The sequence below is a fragment of the Acanthochromis polyacanthus genome, chromosome 8 (genome assembly GCF_021347895.1).
Source record: "Acanthochromis polyacanthus isolate Apoly-LR-REF ecotype Palm Island chromosome 8, KAUST_Apoly_ChrSc, whole genome shotgun sequence".
In the NCBI taxonomy this organism is placed as follows: domain Eukaryota; kingdom Metazoa; phylum Chordata; class Actinopteri; family Pomacentridae; genus Acanthochromis; species Acanthochromis polyacanthus.
The window spans coordinates 24,992,214-25,013,910 of record NC_067120.1 but is presented as its reverse complement, the minus strand read 5'-3'; the positions used below and the strand labels follow the sequence as shown (position 1 = coordinate 25,013,910).

The 21,697-nt window shown below is 39.9% G+C and overlaps 1 protein-coding gene across 1 annotated transcript in view; it reads left to right on the top strand.

The window, feature by feature from the left end:
* The first annotated feature begins 7,583 nt into the window (after positions 1 to 7,583).
* LOC110959661 (voltage-dependent calcium channel subunit alpha-2/delta-4-like) overlaps positions 7,584 to 21,697 on the top strand; it is a 124,711-nt gene continuing 110,597 nt past the window's right edge. Inside the window, exons 1-3 of the mRNA XM_051951590.1 lie at positions 7,584 to 8,229; positions 15,156 to 15,237; positions 21,165 to 21,281. Of these exons, the coding sequence (XP_051807550.1) occupies positions 8,105 to 8,229; positions 15,156 to 15,237; positions 21,165 to 21,281 (324 nt within the window). The 5' untranslated portion in view covers positions 7,584 to 8,104. The remainder of the gene's footprint in view (positions 8,230 to 15,155; positions 15,238 to 21,164; positions 21,282 to 21,697) is intronic.

The following is a 21,697-nucleotide window of genomic DNA, read 5'->3' as shown; positions in this document are numbered from 1 at the left end:
GATTTTGCATCTTCTCTCTGTGCATGCGTGGATTTTCTCCGGTTTCTCTGGCTTCCTCCCAAAAAATATGCTCAGGTTAATTGGTGTGAATGTGGGTGTGATTGCTGTCTTTATGTGTGGCCCTGTGATAGACTTAAGTCATCTAGAATAGGCTCCAGACCCTAATGAGGATTAAGCGGTATATAGATAATGGATGGAGGGATGGACTTGGTGATGTCTTGTGAAAGAAAACACAATAGAGCTTCATCAGCAGCAGAAACATCACGTATATTCACTGAGGCACCCCAGTGACTGAGAGTGTTACCTGACAGTTGCAGAATATGCAAACTGGCTGGCCTTTGTTGTTCAGTTCTACTAATTTCCCCTCCCCATATGCCTGCAGTTAGAGAGAATATTAAAATCCCTGAGTTTGTACACAGTATTCAATGTAAACTAGCTTGTAGAGGATTCCCCTACTTTGCAAGAGAGATTGACAGCTGTGGATTCTGATGCTCAGACTTGACAACCGATCACATGTTAGTGGTATAAACGGCTTGACGCTCAAACTGTGACACGTTCCATCTTAATGGGGCATCAGAGGGTGAAGCAGCTGGGTGACATACAGCCCAGGGGTTAGAGAGGGAGGTGGGAGGTGGGAGTCCGGGTGGTGTTGTGGTGACTGTTGCTCACTCCCCTCCGTCTTTACCCTCCTCCAGATGCCCCATGATGACAGAGGCCCCCACCGCCGGCAGCAGCGGGACACTTGGCATTGACGTGCGCTGTTGGTTCTCCCTGAGGCCGGAGCGTGCCAGGCGACAGCTGCAGGGCTCAGGGTATCTACACATAACAACCCCCTCCCTAAAAACATCCCTGTAACCTCCCAAACCCCTCCATAACACTCTATCCACGTCAGGCCACGCAGGGCAATGTCCTCCTCAATACAGCCATTGTTATGTTCTGGCCTGGCTAAGCCCTGCATATCAGAGAGATGAAACCCCCTCCTCACACACACACGTACACACACACAGCGTTGGTCATGAGTGTGGTTGTGTGTTAACACGAGGCCAAGGATGATGGACTGGACTTTGATAGCTCAGCAGCTGTTTGCAGTGTAGAAACGCAGGAGAAAAAATCCGCTGTTCAAAATACAGCAGGATCTGCAGAAAAAAAGAGAAATAAATAGTATTTATGTGGTGGTCCTTCATTACATTGATGTTTTTCCAAGTCAAAAGCTTATTGATTTCCTTGCGGCCAGTGATTTGATTTAAGTTAACAGCTTTTCACGAAAAAGCAAAACCTGCTCCCTCACAGTGAACACCACAATGCCTTTCTTCTCTCATCGACATTACATCATCAACAGGTGGTGATGCAGCTGCAAGAAGAAAGATGAAAGAAATATGCGGATTTAATATCTGAACTGAATTCACAACTTGTGAGCAAACCGAATATCATGCAAGCTCGCCAGGAAGATGCAGGTTTCCACAATAGTAGAGCAATCTATACTCCAGCAAATGAAGGTACCAGACGTTGAGTGCTTTCTTATGGTCTGTTTCATTCTTTCACTTTGTTTTTGTGAATGGAGCACAAACAGCAGCTAAAATAAAACTCAAGGGTAGAGCACTTGACTGATCAGTATTTACTGACAGTAAAAGCAGCTCTTATGTATGGGTGAAGGTTATGAAACTGGCATGCTCCTGTGCATACTACCTGACCTTTGACCCTGGATGGGTGTCAGGAGGGGCCTGATGACACTCAGTTTGGCCACTGACAGGTCACCCGTTGTGTCACATAACTCAAGTATTATGTACAACTACTGCTGAGGGTAGGCAGGAATGTACTGAGCATGTGCAGAGCTCTGTTAATTTATCATGCAATCTTTTGTGTTATTGCACCACTTACAGCAATGTGTTATAGATTCAAGGCAAAGATTGTTTCTTTGGCTGATGACAAATTTCTCTCTAAAAATTGATTAAGAAACTGCTTTTTGTGATGAGTCCAGAAGACATTTAAAAAGTTTACATTGCAGCTGCCACGTATTTCTGGTTTGGAAATTAGATGCTAAAATGAATTTCTGCTCAGGCAGGAGGGAGGCATTTAAGGTCCTTCACTCCTAACACTGTAGGGTTGGTGGGAGACAGGTTAAAAAAGGATCAAAATTAATTTTCTTACTACAGTCATCCATCCAACCCTCAGTCAGTAGCCCTACCAGTCAAAAATTTGGACACACCATCTGATTCAATACTTTTCATTTATTTGTATTACTTTCTAAATTGTAGATTAATACTGAAGATTAACCGTTTTTTGTTTATAACATACTTATATATGTATTCTTCCATTGGTTAAATGTTGTCAGTATTAATCTGAAATGTACAAAATAATTAAATAAAAACTACTGAATGAGAAGGTGTGTCCAAACTTTTTACTGGTAATGTATGTGGATGCCAAACAAAGTGAAACTAATTCTGCAAACCTGATAGCCTGATGGATTTAAAAAAATGCTATTAAAATGAGTTTTAATATGCAGATGGTTTTGTTTGGGGGACAATAAATATAAAACTTGTGTAATTTAGGGGAACTGACCTTTAGTCAGTTTTTTTTTCAATTTGTTTAATTTCTTCACCAGATGTCTGATCATCCACACCTTTAAAGATATTTTGGGGTACCTTTAGTCACACAACGCAAGACATTCACTGTGGAAAACAAAAAAAAACCCTTTTTTTAAAAAAAAAAAGCAAAATTGTCTACGTACTCAAAGTCATAGTATTTCAGTTGCTTTTTCCTGTCACTGTGACGTGAGGTTGTGCGCCTCCCAGCACCTTTAGCTTGGTAAGTGTCAGTGAAGCACTCTGACTGTGCGATTTACTCTCAGCTCTGACACTGAGACCACGCTGTTACCAGATCCTTCATGACGCCCCCAGGACCTGAAACCCACCTCATCAGCACCTTAAAACACACACACACATGCATCCACACACAAACAATTCTGAGAAGTCTCAGTGAAGAATGTGCTGGTGTGAGGATTCACACTACTCACGCCGAATCCTTGAAATTTGAGGATTCAGTCGTTAGTCAAAGGAAGATTGAACTTCATGACTTGGATCATGAAAAGGACTGAAGGAGTTTGTGTCTTAAAACCTGATCCATCTTCCGACAGTTTACTACACTTAACTTTAATATCTGTTTTCTTTAACTTCTCTTTTGATCATTAGAAAAAGATTTGAAGAGTGAATTCAAATATACCTGCTGTACGTTTGAAATTCATGCACCAGTAGCACATACATAGTATCTTATACACTACCGTTCGAAAGTTTGGGGTCACCTAGCATTTATATATTTTCCATGAAAATTCAAACTGTTATGCACGTGCTAGCATAATTTCACAAGGGTTTACTCATCATCGATTAGCCTTTCAACACCATTAGCTAACACAATGTACCATTAGAACACAGGAGTGATGGTTGCTGGAAATTGGCTTCTGTACCCCTATGTAGATATTCCATTAAAAATCAGCCATTTTGGGTGCCCAGATAGCTCAGCTGGCTGAGCAGGTAACCTATAAAAAGAAGCCATAGTCCCTCAATACCAGCTTACAGCTTACAGCTTACAGCTTACAGTCATTTCCAACTACAATAGTCAGCCACATTACCAATGTCTAGACTGTATTTCTGATTCATTTAATGTTATCTTTACTGAAAAAACCTGCTCTTTGGCTTTAGCCATGTATGGCATGTGAACTACTGCATCATCTGCTCTCAGTTTATAGTGAATGCTGTTGAACATGTTAAAAAGAATTTACAATTATTTTTATAATTTCCAAAAGATTTGTGACAGTCGTAAGGGATGTGAATAAGAGTGAAGATGGTATTTTTTAATTAAAAAAATGAAATAAAATAAAATAAATAAATAAATAAATGTTTTTTTAAATCATCATTAATCTGTCTACCATAATGTCTAACTAATTTGTTGTTGTTGTTGTTGTTGTTTTTGTTTGTATTTAATAACTTGTTTATGTCATTTCCAGCTGTTGGTCAAATAAAACATTGGTATAAATGAAAAGTTGGCATAGGTATGAGTATTTCAGACTAAAGTGCAAGCATTAGTTGTTGGAACTTTTCACACTAGAGGGAGCTGTTGGATCACTTTTCTGCAGAGATTTTCTTTTTCTGACCCTAATGCATGTTTCTGTAACAGAGACGACCTTATTTGTGTGCTATGAAGTGTTTCAAGATCGCTACACTACCGTTCAAAGGTTTGGGGTCACTTAGAAATGTACTTACTTCAAAAGAAAATACTTTTTTTCAGTGAAGATTAAATGAAATTACTCAGAAATACAGTCTAGACATTGTTAATGTGGTGAGTGACTATTCTAGCTGGAATCGGCTGATTTTAATGGAATATCTACATATAGGTACAAAGGTCTATTTCCAACAACCATCACTCCTGTGTTCTAATAGAATATTGTGTTAGTTAATCATGCTGAAAGGCTAATTGATGATTAAAAATTGCCTGGCTGATCCCAAACTTTTGAATGGTAGTGTATGATTAGATTTGTTGATTTTACAAGTTGTCAGCTGACACACTTAATTAGGGTCATTATTAAATCACAACGTGGATGTGACGATGCAGTGAAAGCAGTGCAGTCAATCACAGTGGTGAAGAATCATCCTTTTCCTTACACTGGTCTATTGATCACACTGCGGTTATTTTTGTGACTGATCAATATTTAATTGGGAGTCTATGAATAGTGAAACTGCCAAAGTGGTGCAAGCACACCTGCACTTACAGTTCAGAGTAATTTCTGTGTCCGAATACCACATAGCTGCTTTCAGTGATTAGCACATGAATAAATACGAAGTATGAGGGGGCCGACATGGAGTTTTGAAAGATGCTGTGTGACGATGATGATCACCAGATTACTGATTGCTAGCAGGTTCTACAGGTTCTTGTAACTTTTCAAGCTACAAGGCACTTCTGTGAAGGGTGGATTTTTAAAAAAAAGTTACAGCAATCTTAATGTGGAGATCAGGATGAAGTGAGGACTCAGACTGACTCAAGTTTCAGACGCACTGAATATGAGGAGGTCAAACTATTTAGGACTTCAGATCTTGATCTGACACCGAATCGATAAAAAAAGGAACCCAACATGACCTAAATAGGGAACTTAGTTCCTTATTTTAATCCTATACCATGTTTCACTGACTTTACAGGGCACAAAAGATTAAGACCTCTAATCTAGTGCCACTGATCAGCAAATTCTTCTTCTCCTTTGTGAGACTTACTCATCAAGGCTTTTTGATGCTTCATGTGTTTACAGATGTACAGGCACATTTTTTCTAAACTTACCTCACAAAACATTCTTCATGCCCTTGAAATAACATTTGCATTTCATCTGTTTCACAGACAAAAGGCTGAATTTTATTTTGAAAATATTGTAGAAATCCCAATTATTCCAAGACAGTCAAACTCACCGGATGTAGACTTTAAATTTCATATGGCTTTGTCCTTCCCTTTCACTATTTAGCATTAGCATTTTCAAAATCTCGTTGTCGCACACACACACGCTAAATAAAAATACAAGCAACAACCTACACACTAAATGTTTTGTATTTGAAAAATGTGCCTTAAAGGTTATAATGCTGTCTCTGTACAGGGACAAGATATCAACAGATTTTGGATTTCTTTTCAGTGTTATCTGCTGAACTAATTGAACATGTTGGCTAATTAGTTTTGTTGCCTTACACGACTAATTAGCCAACATATTCAATGCGGATTACAAAGTATGAAGGAATGCTTATATGCTCTTAATAGCATCATCAATTGCTAACCACCAAGCCACTGTACAGCCCCAACGTGATTGTGACTAGCTCAAAGAAATACAAACAAGCCAGTACAGAAAGATAATGAGGTGCAGTCAGACCATTCTACAGCACTGACACAGCATAGTGGAGCTCCGCAAGACTAATTCCAAGGTAATGTAAAATGTACCACAAGACAATGGCAAAGTTATTGTGAACAAGATCAAAAGTCATTAAAAAAATACATCACTGTGATCCTTAGGGGGCATCATAGGATCTGATAAAAGATGGAATGAGCGGGAAAGACTCAAAACAAAGACTAGACAAGTCTGGATCACATAGAACAATGATGTGAGACCTGACTGAGACTTAGTGACAGATCTGATCTGAGTGTTTATGATCTTTTTGTCTTTTTTCCTCAGTGCCAATATTGGTGCTGTAGGTAGCTTCAGAATCAGATCCTCAAAGTCTCACTGAAATCTCTCTTTATTATCGTCCTGATCTTTTCTCATCTCCTTTTTTTCTGCTTCATTTTTCATTCGTAGAGTTAAAGATCAACAGCAGATGTGAAAGTGACTGCCCAGGACTGCATCAAAGTAACATGTATTTTCATTATGATTATTTGGTGTGTAGAACATCTGAAAACAGAAGCTGCAGATGAGTTCAAAGTGACATCATGACATATCTCAGTTTGACTACGCAACTGTCAAACTTCCCCAAAATATTTAAATGATTACACCCATATACCCATACGTGAAGCTAATTTTTTCCCTACATTTTTTCCCTTGACACCAAAGAGCACATGACCCAAACAAGATCAAGAATGAGCATTTTTAAATATAGAATCAAGCTACACTTTACATATCTCTTTTATTTTATTTTTGCTTAAAAAAATAGTCAGTGGTTAATCAGGAACTAAATTTTTTGCAGGTTTACTGCCTGTTTTTGACCTAAAGTGACTCAGAGTGACCCTGTTTTATGTTGCCTGGGTAGAGTTAAGAAGCAATCTTGGACATGGCTAAATGAAACCAGCTTTGACTTGATGTAAACAGCCAGAGAGCTCTCAAAGAATTTGACACCTCTTAAACAGTGCTGCTGTTTGTGCCTTTTGCGGCCAAAATTCATATTTACTTCTTCTAAGAACCTAAACATAGTTACTGTAAGTGAACTGATGATGACGATGATGATGATGATGATGATGATGATGATGATGATGATGATGATGATGATGATGATGATGATGATGATGATGGAGGAGGATGAGGAGGAGGAAAGGTGATGAGATAATCGTAAGCCATAATATGTCAACAACTTGCTTCTAACTGGGTTTTTTTTATCAGATTATTGATGGTTGAAAGTCCTGGACGACCTGGAACCAGAGTGCTTTGTTTCCCTCCCAACAAATGACACATATATCAGGCATCAGATGTCTGCTGCCTCTCAGCCAGATATTGACCTCAGAGCTGCTGCTTAAACACAGCATCCGACCCCCCCTTAATTGCATTACAGTGTAATGAATATAAAGAGAGGAAAGTGCAAATCAGCTGACTGTCTGAGTGTCATGTCACTGTTAGCTGGTCTCGTTCTCTCTTCGATCAGCCAGACTGAACCTCAGGGGTTTGTTTCTCTTTTGGCAACTCTGATTGGTTGAGGGCAAGTCTGTCTCCAGAAATTTCTCTAATCCTCTTAGATAAAACAGAGCCCTCAACCAATCCCCTGCCCCCTCTGCTCTCTCTTTCCTCTCTGTCTCTCTCCCCCTCTCGTCCATGGGGAAGAGGAGTTTTTAATCCAAGTGGATTACGTTGCAAATTGGGCGACAGTAGAGACTAGTGGCTGCAAAATCTCCTACACAGAGCCGGCTTTATGTCTTCCTAACTATCTGCAAGCTAGAGAAATGAACCCACTAATTGTTGCTGCTTAAATGACAAGCAACCTGGACGATCAGAAGAAACCTTTATCTTTACATCTTTGTCTTTTACAGATTTTTAACTACCAAAGCCTGTTCTTCTTCTTGCACCAGAACTAGGTTTTTCCTTTTCTTCAGTTTGTGTTGGATGGCTTTAAAATCTCTAAGGATCTTCTGTTAGTTTCCTTGTGGGGGATGAGAGGCTAAAAGAGGAAGCAGTGAGAAGATGTTAGCAGCAGAACGCGTTTATTCAGGCATGACAGAGAGCATTCAGGGTCAAAAGACCACCACGATCAGCTCAGCTGGCTTCTGCCTTTAGCCAACATGAGGAAACCGTTTCCTATGAACTCTTTATCATTCTCTTGAACTTTCAGAGCTGGGCTCAGTCTGTGACACTGCCTTCAAAATTTAGAGTCAGAGCTCAATGTTGGGACTTCAGAGGAGCAGAATGAAATGCAGGACAGCGGGAATGAGGAACCTCTTGATGATTCTCGGATTTTTGTGCCTGTGGATTACTGCTCGAGCTCAGACAAAGATCCCACCAGAGACGTGAGTACCTGTCCCTCCAAACTTTTTCTATTCAGCATCTCCTATCTTTCACCTGTTCTGATAAAAGCAAGCAGTGGGCTTGTAAGCAAATGATTCTACTGCTTTTGACACACGTATGGGATGTGAAACTCATAGAGGACAGTTCTGATTGGACTTTCCAGATAAATTCAGACAGCAAACTCCCAGAATGCACTGTGTTAACATTCCCAAGGGGGTAACTATGCATGTCAGCAGGCTGCAGTTTTCCCTTGGGACTCGCTGAAATTTGCTCTCCGATGTGTGTGAGTCGCATCATTCCAGGTGCTGTGGTTACAGTTCCTTTAAATGATCTCCGCTGTCTCATTCAAAACTCAACATCAGCCACCAGCATGTCTAATTCCAACTTTACACCAAACATAATGTCTTCAAACAGCCCCAGAACTGGACTAAACATCCTTACTTTCCAGAAATGTCTTCAGATACAAAACTTAAATAGCCATGCATGATATAAGAGTATATGCATACTTTATTTTTGGTAAAAGGAGATGCTGTACTCCTGAGTAAAATGGTGTGTCAGATCTGTTAAAATAAGAACAAAACCATAAAATCTGTATGAAACTATAAAAATAATTGTCTTTACAGATCATCCACCCACTATCTATACACTGCTTCATCCTCATTAGGGTTGCAGGGGGACAGGAGTCTATTCCAGCTAACTTAAGGCGAAGGCAGAGGACACTCTGAACAGGTCACCATCCAGGGCTACATATAGAGACAAACAATCACACTTACATTCACACTTACAGACAATTTAGAGTTACCAGTTAACCTCAGTATGTGTTTGGGCTGTGGGAGGAAGCTAGAGTACCCAGAGAAAAAGCACTCATGCACAGGGAGAACATGCAAACTCCATGCAGAAAGATCCCAGGAAAACTGGGGCGCGGACCAGGAATCTTCTAGCTGCAAGGCAACAGTGCTAACCACCAAAACGCTGTGCAAAAACAGTGGAGAGTTACATACACCAAATACACCAAGCTGAAAAAAACTGGAAAGATCCTTTAAAAAGGTCTATATATGATATAATGCAATTCTCAAAAAATGTGTTAATCAGCATGTCAGGGGAACAACTTCACATGGAGAGTATTCAAACAATCCCAAGCATCTCAGTTTACTTATGGGACATCAAATGCTGCCAGAGGCTGCTGACAGAGTATTTGCTCTGGAAGTAGAGATGTTCAGGTTGCTCACCATCAGCAGTCCACTAAAGGATTGTAGCTGTCCTTTCCCATTTTTACTGAAGTTGAAGGCTTAGGAGCAGCTCATAATCACTAAAAAATAGTCACCTGCATTGACTAAAATTTGTTGGAGTAAATTTTTTGACTGTATTTCCCACATCGTTTTGTATAATTGCTTCTATATGATCTCCCGACAAATGAACTGCCTCATTTATAGTTACAGCATATTTACTTTCAACTACAACTCATATTTGTGCTGATGTTTTGTTTGTCTTTTTGGTCAGGTTGTTGTAGTTTTTAAAGCGAACAGCCTCATTAGCATGGCCGTGTCAGACAATGTTAGAGTGAAGCAGCAGAGCCTCCCTGCAGCTGCAATCGTGCATGGCTGCAGCTTCCTGAAGGACACAAATGCTCCCTCCTGCATCACCATATGTGGGTTAGCATGGCTCGCTGGCCACTGGCCATGTTCCATCAGCCCAGTCACCTTCCAACCTGACCCACATTCACCACCTGGCCTGGACAGTGACCCCCACATCACCTGGATACAAACACTAAAACCTCTCCAAATCCTTCTCATCTGCACCGACAAGCAGAGCTGACGAAACTTTGTGCTGTGACACTGGGAGTCACAGCACATCGGGTAAATAGTGTCTGGTGAAAATGTTGATTTTAATCTCTGATCAGGACACTAAACGATTCAAACATCCCTGATTATTCCTTATGCAAATACAGATAGGTATTTTTAACTACACTGGGCAAGAAAAACAACAGATGAAAGGGTAGGCAAATGGGAAATAGTCCTCAAAAGTTTGGGTCATTCAGACAATTTCTTGTTTTCCATGAAAACTCACACGTTCATTCATGTGCTAACATGAACATACACAAAGGTTTTCTAATCATCTATTAGCCTTTCAACACTATTAGCTAACACAATGTACCATTAGAACACAGGAGAGATGGTTGCTGGAAATGGGCCTCTGTATATTCTATTAAAAATCTGCCGTTTTCAGCTAGAATAGTCATTTACCACATTAACAATATCTGCGCTGGATTTCTCATTCATTTAATGTTATCGTCATTGAAAAATAAATGCTTTTCTTTCAAAAATAAGGACTTTTCTAAGTGACCCCAACTGTTAAATGGATATACAGTATAGCATCTTTTAACCCTCATGTTTTCTAGCTATGCATAAATTAAATTAAATAAATAGTATTTTCAAAATAAGAATTGAAATTCCTGCATGATAAATAATAATAAGTGGAAAACTCTACTAAACAAATCCTAAAAGTTGTCTGCTTTGCTGCAGTTCTTGCTAAAAATTAACACTGTTACAAATATCAGGGGTTACTTTATGAAAGGTAAATATTAAGATAGAAGAGAATCACATTATACAGCTCAATAATTTGCACCGTACACATGTCCACACATTAGCCAGCTATTCTCCAGTGTGAGAAGGTTCTGCGCTGTGTGCCATCATAAACTGAAGACATTTGAATTCTGGACATTTGGTGAATATTAGCTTGACATTTCATAGTTTAAATAATGTTTTAAGTGATCAACCATTTTTACTTCTAATAGAAAAAATCATTAGTTGCAGCTAGAGAACAGAGTTTCTTCTGTTTAATTGTCTAAAATTGTACACCCTGTTAAAATCCAACAATATATTTTGAAACATGTAGTCTGTGTGCGTACATTTGTCTACACTGAACTCCAAGGATTAACGTCCACAACAGATGGACTAATAAACTCTTCCGTTTTTCAACACATGCTGAGCAAACACAGACACACAGTCTCTCTGTCTCGCAGAGTTCACACATGAAGCTGAGTGAACTCTCCTCTTTACTGTCCTCATGTCTGTCTGAACAATTATTTACCATCTGAAACTCATTATTCTGCTCATTTTGGTCCTCAGCAATATCTACAGCATTGTTTCAGCAACATAGTTAAAAAAGAAAAACAATAATAATAACATATCTGAAAAATACATTTTTTTTTAAATCTTCCTGTCTTGTTTGAGCTCAGTAAGAACTTTATTACTTACTGCAATGCTAGAGAAAGTAGATGTGCCACAATTAGACAGAGAATTCACCAGCTACTGCAGTTTCAGTCATCACTTAGTTAATCCTTTTAATATTGTTTGAAGCAAAAAAAAACAAAACTGTTTCATCTTCTCAAATGTGAAGATTTGATGCGGTTATGTGAGATACAGGATGGTAAAACAAAAATCTTTGTGTTTTTCACTGTTAATCTGGTCAAAACAGACATGTGAAGAGTCTACTCTGAGTAACTTTCTATTGTCTTACGGATGGAACAAATGAATGTTGATTTAGGAAAAGAAGTCTTGGTAAGTCCTAGGTGACTAGGAGATCCTACCTCATGAAGCTCATCGAGAGAATGTCAAGAGTTTGCAAAGCAGTAGTCAAAACAAATGATAAAGAATCTGAAATCTAAATCATATTTTGACTTATTTCACACTTTTTTGTTTACTACATAATTCCATATTTTTCATTCATAGTTTTGACGCCTTCAGTGAGAATGTACAATGTAAATACTTCTGAAAATAAAGAAGGTGTGTACAAACTTTTGACTAGTAGTGTACATATTTTCAGTATTGTGTCAAAATTAGGCTCGGAAATGTCGTAATGTCATGTTTATGACAAACCAAACTAAAACTTGAACTTTTGTTTTTTTCAGTCCCTTTAAAAAGGTAGTAATTTAATTCTGTGATTCAGGAATTCACACGCTGGCTGTCGTGCTGTGTGTCATGCTGTTGGTTCATACTGTTGTGTTGCTGTAGGTTTGTGCTGAGCAGACACCTGCAGCTTCCTGCTGTGACCCAGATGAAGAACAGATTATCTAAATCTCTTTCATCACCGTTATATTTAACGGCCTTTTTCTGCTGTAACCCACCGCTGTGGCAACATGGAGCTAAACTCAAGGCAATGCTTCTATCAAACACAGTCTGCATCCATACAACCCCAGCTTCTAAACAAAAGCTTTACACTTGTGAGATTAAATTTAACTCTGATGACCCTAGGTAGAAGACCTCTAGGACTACTGTTGATAGTAAAACCAGTACTGTTACGACTCTGTTTACTAGTATTTTTATTGATCCTGCTAACAGCACTCTGAGCTTGCCCATTCCATTGTTGCTGCTAATGTTGCTGCTCGTAGTTTTACACACATGTCCACCATTGTACAAAAATGACTGTATTGTTATGTGATGACTGGCATTGGTTTGTCTGTCTGTTAGCAACATTGTTCAAAAATGTAGTAATGAATTTGGATGAAATTTTCAGGGACGGTCAGAAATGACACAAGGACCAATTGATTAGATTTTGGCAGTGAGGCGGCTTATAGTCTGGATCCAACAATTTGTCAAAGATTTCTGCATCATTGCGAGATTGCGTCACTGTAACTATGACAACAAGTGAACACTACGTCACCTGCCTGCTGACGATCATAACTGCTATCCTACTACAAACAGACCACTGCGGACCACAAATTTTTTAAAGATTTGATCTGTCAGAATTCATACAATGACTGAGCAGCCTTGGAAGAGTACTGCACTCTCAGAGTGCCTTTGTTGTTGAAATTGTTTCAAAAATCTTACAATGCAAATTCAAGTTAAGGACTGAGAGGACTGCACTACATGACACTTTTGAGGGACAAAAATAACAAATTTTTTCTCTTACAATATCCTCAGTAGTTTTGCTGCTGAAGCATTTCTTGGTCAGTTGTACTCCTATTATAATACATTAGAGCATGTCTCTTGTTTGATAAAAATTTCAATGTTTTAATCACAGAGGAAAAAAACTCATAGCTGCCAGAAGAATGTATGTCACAGATGGAGATCAGCATTTCAGTACATTACTTTATTCAAGCAGTCACCTAGTTGGCAGAGATGTCAGCTTAGACAGCTGCTACTAATCAGATCAGTCAACCTAAGTGGCCAATCCAGAGGGAAGACTGAGGCCAAAGGTCAAGACCAACAACTAGTCTGTAAATCAGGAAACCAACCAAGGCAAAATGGAAAATAAAATAAAATAAAATTCTGTGTACACTACCCTTGAAAAATTTGGGGTCACTTAGAAATGTCCATATTATTGAAAGAAAAGCTGTGTTTTTTTTCAATGAAGACAACATTAAATTAAACAGAAATACAGACTACACATTGTCAATGTGGTAAATGACTATCCTAGCTGGAAACAGCAGATTTTTAATGGAATATCTACATTGGGGTACAGAGGTCCATTTCCAACAACCGTCACTCCTGTGTTCTTGTCACAAGGTGTTGGTTTGGACTCGAGCGGAGAACCATGCTACCGAGGCAGAATAGAGGCAAAAACGGGTTTTATTGTAGGAGGGTCAGGGGTGAAGGTCCAGAAGTGCAGCAGAGGCGGATGGAGGGTTCTGGCTGCGGAGGTGGAGGGAAGCCGGGGATCGGCAGCCGTGGAGGGGTCCGGAGGGGAGCAGAGTGCGACGGCAGGTGTTATGGGGATCCCTGGCGGTTGGTTCCGGGAGGTTCGTGGTGGTGGTGGTGGTGGGGGATGGGGGGGGGTTCGTGGAGGTCCAGCGGGTCCGAGGGGCACCAGGAGTCAAGGAGGGGGGAAACCAAGGTAGGGGATCCAGAACGACAGGGTCGGTGAGGTTCTAAGAGGGAGCAGACAGATCTCGGCAGGGACAGGAACCCGGACAGCTGGTCCTAGGCAGGCAGAAGAGAATATACGTTAGAAGTGTACAAAAACACAGCGAAGTCTAGTATCGGCAAGAAGGCGACTGACTGAAGTGTCTAGTGCAACAATCTGGCGGAGAATGGATGAGTGAACCAGTCTTTTATTGTCGTGGTGGTGATTACTGGAATGATCGTCAGCTGTCTGGGCTCCAGAGCGGCGGCTGATTGTTCGAGTGGACACATCTGTGACGGCCGAGCTCCACACCCAGCTCTGCTGGGGAGGAAACAATGAGAGGGAGGGAGAGAGCGAGAGCAGGAGGGAGAAAGGAGGGGGGAGAAAAAGGAGGGAGAGGGCTTTGGGATGCCAGGTGGGTGAGGGTGAGGAGGGAGCCCTGACAGTTCTAATGCTACATCGTGTTATCTAATCATGTTGAAAGGCTAATTGATGATTAGAAAACCCTTGTGCAATTATGTTAACACATGAATGAAAGTGTGAGTTTTCATGGAAAACATGAAATTGTCTTGATGACCCCAAACATTTGAATGGGAGTGTATGTTTCCCATCTGTTACTGAACATCTGTATGTAACCTGCGATTTGCATCTTGATCTCTAAGTCTCTCTTTGTCTGAGTTTAATCTTACCATATTATCATATTTGATGTAAAGAGGCAGTGCCACCAGATGGGGTGCTAGTTCTACCACGTGACATACTAGGTGCAATCTGTGAGAAATAGTACTGTGGAGCAGTGGATTATGAATTGGGGAGGTTATTCCACAAACAGAAAATGCTGCATCTACACTATAACCCTACATGTATGGATTATAAAACATCCATTTGGTATTGTAGCTAACAAACATTATAAGAGCTCTGTGAAACCAAATCAACACTTACTTTATTCAGTAGTCTGCTGCTCCATGAACATGATACCTCTTCAAAAGGTGTTGTATTTCTATAACCTGTACTCCGTGGTATCAGTCCTTCACTTTATATGTGAGGCTATATTTTTCTTTTAACTCCATGTCTGTCTGTTTTTCAGGGTGCAGCAGTGGGCATCAGTGTTCTCTGTCCAGCTTCGAGAACTCGCCACCAAATACTCCGGCTCTTTGCTGCTGCAGAAGGTAAACACAGTCAAAGTTGGTCACACAGATTTCTTCAGTTTCTGGGTCAGTTTTGTCTCATTTGGCCTTCTGTTTTCCCAGAATTTATAAGAAAAATACCTTCTTTGAAGTATACTGTTTACATAAAAAGACATCCTGCCATTTTTTATGTAGCTTAAAATAGGCCACTGAAACCGTTGTGTTTAAAAAACTTTAACGTTTGCTTTGTTTGCACAGAAAAAAGTATGAGCATGACAGCTCAGGTCCTTAGTCAGTATTCAGTCCTCCCTTCCCTCCTGTTGTCACAGATACAAGGAACTCAATCTGCTTGTAAACTTGCCTTTTCTGACGAGCTGTGGCATTTAGCTAACGAATGTCTGAGGCTCATAGGAAAAGGTTTCTTTTGTAAAAGGCTGCTAAAAATAGAATGGCTGAATTAACTACAATATTAGCTATTGTCATTTTTTAAAACACAATAATTTTTTTGCAGACACATGATGTAAAACATGCAACATACTGATGAGATAGATGTTGTTCCAACAGTGGATCTTATGAGCCTAGTTACAAAGCTGTAGTTAAAGTAGAATTGTTTTGAATGAGGTCTTCTTACTTCTGTTGCAAAGCCTGGAGGTCTTGGTTTAATTTCATCTCCGTAGACTCTGCAAAGATGCCAAGCATGGCATGTGCTTCTGTGGTTTATGTTATTACTCTGCCAAGGAACGCGGCGGAGTTATGTGATGATCAACGTACATTTGTCCATCCATTTGTATGTCTGTCTGTCTGTTTGTCTGTTCGCAACACTACTCAAAAATGGACCAACAGATTTCGATGAAATTTTCAGGGAAGTTCAGAAATGGCACAAGGACCAAGTGATTAGATTTTGACAGTGGTGTGGCTTATAAACTGGATACATGGATTTGTTAAATGTTTCTGTATCATTGTGAGATAGCTGTTCGGCGTCACTGTTACTATGACTACAAGTGAACACTACGCCAGCTGCCTGCTGACGATTACATGATTTGCAACCCTACTACAAATCCACCGTTGCAGACTTATCAGGACTCATCTATCAAAAATGACACAAGTAACAACTGATTAAATTGTGGGTGTGTTTCTGAGTCCCATCAGTTCCCACCGCCCGCTACATATTTAGGTCACACGATTTAGTATCCGTACATAATGTGCACATGCATAACACATGCCTGTTCAGCACAAAGTCATTTTGTTTGTGGGTACATCTATATTAAATGGTTACATTTTATGTTGCCATGATTTCTGATCATCAGTAACTAATAAACAAAAGCTGCGTGTCTAAGAAGATAAAAAAAAAAATCTGCGTTTCTGACAATGCCATAGGGGGGAATGAGCAGTCTTGGTGGAGTACTGTAGAGTGCTTTTCTAGTTGAAATATTATTTTGTCAGTCTCCAATGGCTTTGCTGGAAGGGTATTTCGAATTAGCTATAGAGACTAAAATTGTTTATGTAATTGTTTATGCAAGCGGTTTATTTCTGCTGTTCAGTTGGACATGGCGGTCTATGGGGATTCATTCAATTTTAAAGCCAGTCTCAAATGGATAGATGAGGAATTTTTGGCATTGAGACATTTCCTTCATTGTCAGTCTTAGAGGTTACCACTTGGTTTTGACAATCATTTTTGTTTTTTTGTTTCTTTCTTTTGATAATAATGCTAAATCATTTACATTTGCTTTGGATTAGATTAAGGTGAAGTGTCTAATGATATGATATCAATCTTTATTGATGGAAATTAAACTAAAAACAGTTGAGCCTCAAATTGGTCCAGAGGCCACTAGACCAGTTGAACTGGCACAACACTAGGGAGTATTTTTGTGTGTTTGATTGTACATCTGTGTGTGTTGGTCAGTGAGTGTGTTCAATAATGTCTGTCTATAGTTATTTGTGTTTACGAGGACACCCACACACACACACACACACACACACACACACACACACACACACACACACAGGGATCATGGTAATGCCCAGATTGAGGGCCAAGCCCTCTTTACCAGCGTCAGGATTTGTGGCCTGTTCTGATTTTAGCCATTCATCCATTTATCTGTCAGATTTAGATTTGTCAGAGGCAGTCAGCAGTGTGTCCTTCCAAACACACAATCTTCTCATGGTCTGAGAGCAAGCAGACAAATAACACGCCTGTAAAGAGGGACTGAATTTGTTGTATAATAACTTTAATGTATTTGTATTCGTGTATGCCTTCTCCTGATGAGAAAGTCCACGAGACACCCACAGAAAAATCATAAAATACTCAAATCTCTTATTTGAAAAAAATAAATCTAGAGCTTTGGAGGGATCAGTGTCAGCTAAAAAAAAAAAAAAAAAAAACAGATCAAAAGCTGAACTTTTGTCCTGCTAGTGTTGCAAAGCTGCTCTGCTTTGTAACAGTCATGCAAGTAAAAGCACTGTGTGAATGTGAAAAAGTTATTTCATCTTGGAGCTCAGCACAAGGCTTGGTGTGGATACCTGGTTACGATAGATAGATACTTTATTGTCATTGCATATTTTTGTACAACGAAATTTCGTTTGATAGTTCTCTTTGTCCAGTAGCATACAAAATATTGTAAAGGTGTAAAGTGCAAGTCCATCTCAAGTTGTTTTAAAGTCTTCCTTTTCCTTATGACCCTGAGCCTGTCAGAGGGAAGGTTGTCAAAAAGGAATTTTCTGGTGTGTGTGTTGTCCAACTTGATCTTTTCGCCTCTGTTCCTCAGCCGGGCAGAGCATTTCTTCCAGGGGTGGGGAGGGGCACCGATGATCTTTTATGCGTTCTTGGTGATCCACTGCAGGTTTTTCCTCTCTTCTAAGGTACAGCTGGAGAACCACACCGTGCATCAGTAGCTCAGGACACTTCCTATCGTGCACATATTGAAACTCCCCACCTGCTCCACCTGTACTCCAGAGATCAGTGATCACTAGACTTTCATGTGTTGCATCCTTGTGTTTCCTGAAGTCAATGACAAGTTCTTTTGTCTTGTTGGTGTTGAGGAGCAAGTCATTGTTCTGACACCAGGATGTGAGGACTTGGACCTCCTCTCTGTTGGCTGCCTCATTATTGTTGGTTATCAACCCCATCACTGCTGTGTCATCTACAAATTTGTATATGTAGTTTGAGTTATGAGTGGGAGTGCAATCGTGTGGGAAAAGTTAGTAGAAGAGTGGACTGAGAACACAACCTTTGTGGTTGAGAGTGTTGATTACTGTTGAGTACTGATTTAGCAGAATGTAATATGTATCCATCCATGCATTATCTATAGACCACTTAATCCTCATTAGGATCACAAGGGGCCGCAGTCTATCCCAGTTGACATAGGGTGAAGACAGGGGACACCCTGGACAGGTCACCAGTCTATCACAGGACTACACAGAGAGACACAAAGCAAACTCATATTCACACCTACAGATAATTTAGAATCACCAATTAACCTCAGCATGTTTTGGACTGTGGGAGGAAGCCAGAGTACCCAGAGAAAACCCACACATGCCCAGAGAGTTTCATTTTCTATGAATGGCACAGATCGTGGACAGAGGATGCTACTCTAGGTTACACTAAATGTTGGCTGTGCTCATGCATTTGCTTCAGTTACTGTCCTGCTTGGATTAATTGGAATTAGTCTGCGAGTTAATCAAGTGATTCAGTGTAAATAACCAGACTGGGCAGTTCCTCCTCACATTCAGCTGGCTGATCCACTTCAAGTGTCTTGATCCAGAGAAAGTGACCTGATTACTTAAAATAGCCTCTCTGTAAAAATCGGACTCCATAATAGCTGATGTAATCTGAGTGAATCTGACGATCTGAATTATCTGATGAAAACATGTCCAACGTTTAGCTGCATCATAAACTGTTCAGTCAGTTTCTGGAATCATTCAGATTTGATTTATGCTGTAAACAGGAGATATCAATTAAGACCTTGTTAAGAGGTCATATTCTGAGAAATGTTGATGGGTAGAATATCTTATCACACAGTGTCTATGTCTAAAAAAGTTTTTGATGGTAATAACACAAAAGATTTAGTAACACTGGCTCCTGACTTTGTGTACCTAAATACAGCAATGCTGTGACATATTTTTGCAAAAAGGAAAAAAAAATTGATGAAGGTTTATGATATTAGAAAAACTACATAGACACTCTTGTTCACATGGCCTTATCAGATGTGGATTTTGTTGTTTATTTGGATCCATATTAGCCCTAACCAGTGCAAATAGCGACTCTTTCTGGGATCCACAAAGTTCATGTACACGACCTGTCAAAGGTGTGGACACACCTTCACAGCCAATGTTTTTTCTTTATTTTTGGTACTTGCTACATTGTAAATACATATTGAAAACATCAAAACCATAAAGCAAAATACATGGAATTATGTAAAACAAACAATTGTGAAATAACTTTAAACATGTTTTATATTTTAGATTCTTCAAAATAGCCACCCTTTGCTTTGATTACCACTTTGCAAATCCTTGATCCTCTCTCAGCAAGTTTCATGAGATAGTCAACTGAAATGGTATTTACTTTACAGGTATTTACTTCACAGGTGTGCCTTGTGGAATTTCTTGTCTTCTTAATGGGGTTGGGACCAGCCGTTGTGTTGTGCAGAAGTCAGATTGGTACACAATTGATAGCCCTATTTGACAACGGTTAGAATCCATATTATGGCAAGAACCAATCAGCTAAGTAAAGAGAAACGACAGTCCATCATTATTCTTAGAACTGAAGGTCAGTCAGTCTGGAGAATTGCTAAAACTTTGAATGTATTCTGAAGTGCAGTTGTAAAAACCATCATGGCCTATGACAAAACTGACTCACATGAGGACTGCCCCAGGAAAGGAACACCAAGAATCATCTCTGCTGCTGAGAATAAGTTCAATCCAAGTCACCAGCCTCAGAAATGGCAAGAAACACAAGGAATGGACATTAGACCAGTGAAAATCTGTGCTTTGGTAAATTGGATAAGTCCAGATTTGATGAGTCTAAATATAAGATATTTGGTTCGACCCGCAGTATCTTTGTGCAATGCAGAAAGGGGGAACGGATGGTCTCTACATGCATGGTTCCCACCGTGAAGCATGGAGGAGGAGGTGTGATGGTATGGGGGTGCTTTGCTGGTCACACTGTTGGGGATTTATTCAAAATTGAAGGCACACTGAACCAGCATGGCTACCACAGCATCCTGCAGCAACATGCCATCCCATCCAGTTTGTGTTTAGTTGGACAATCATTTATTTTACAACAGGAAAACAACCCCAAACATACCTCCAGGCTGTGTAAGTGCTATTTGACCAAGAAGGAGAGTGCTGGAGTGTTGCGTCAGATGAGCTGGCCTCCACAGTCTTCTGATCTAAACCCAATCCAGATGGTTTGGGATGAGATGGACCGCTGATTGAGGCCAAATGGGCCAACAAGTGCTCAGCATCTCTGGAAACTCCTTCGAGACTGTTGGAAAAAACATTTCAGGTGACAACCTCAAGAGTGTGCAAAGCAGTAATCAAAGCAAAGGGTGGCTAATTTGAAGAATCTAAAATATAAAACATGTTTTGACTTATTTCATAATTTGTTGTTTACTACATAACTCCATGGATGTTCATTCATAGTTTTGATGCCTTCAGTGGGAAGCTATAATGTAAATAGTCATGAAAGTAAAGCAAAAACATTAAATGAGAAGGTGTGTCTTTTGACTGGTAGTGTATACGCACACTTCAAAAAGTTCTAACCCTCATCCAGAAACAATGCGTCCGTCCACAGAGTACAGGAGGCAGAAGCTGCCCAATGGGACTTTGAAGTGTTGCTTCATGAACCTTACTGACCTGTCCTGCACCATGTGACTTCAACAAGTCATGCCCCAAAGTGAAAGTTACGCCTCTTGTTTTCCGGGTTTTTAAGTACCCTCATAAGTTCAACTACCTATTTTCTCCCCTTTCAGAAACTGAAGGATGTGGAGCCCATCATCAAGATCATACAGCTGGAAGGAACTGACTTGGTGAAGGACTACTCCGATGAAATTGAACGAATGTTGGGAAGCAAGATGAAGTCAGTGAAGGTGAGGATAATAAAAATCTATCTGTAGCCATAAGCAAATCAGCTTAGCATAAAGACTAGAAGGAGGTAGAAGGCTCTTACTGCAGCATGATGTTTTGGACACCAAGCTGTGAGCCAAACAGTGGGATCCTAGAAATGAGGTGCTTCACACTGTCTTCCGACACAAAAGTTTAAATGCAAATGAGCTACTCCGATGGCTGGATTTGCCCCTGTTGCATTAGAATAAGGGAGTAACACTGTTATCTGTACACAATGAGTGGTGCATTCTGGTAGTACTGGGCAACAATAAAGAAAAATAAATTAACATCAGTCAGCTAGTGTGTCTTTAAAGATCAGCTGAAGATTCATAGCTAGTATAAAAAGAAAAGGAAAAAAGTCAGATAATTTAAAATCACACACTTCATGATGATTTATTCC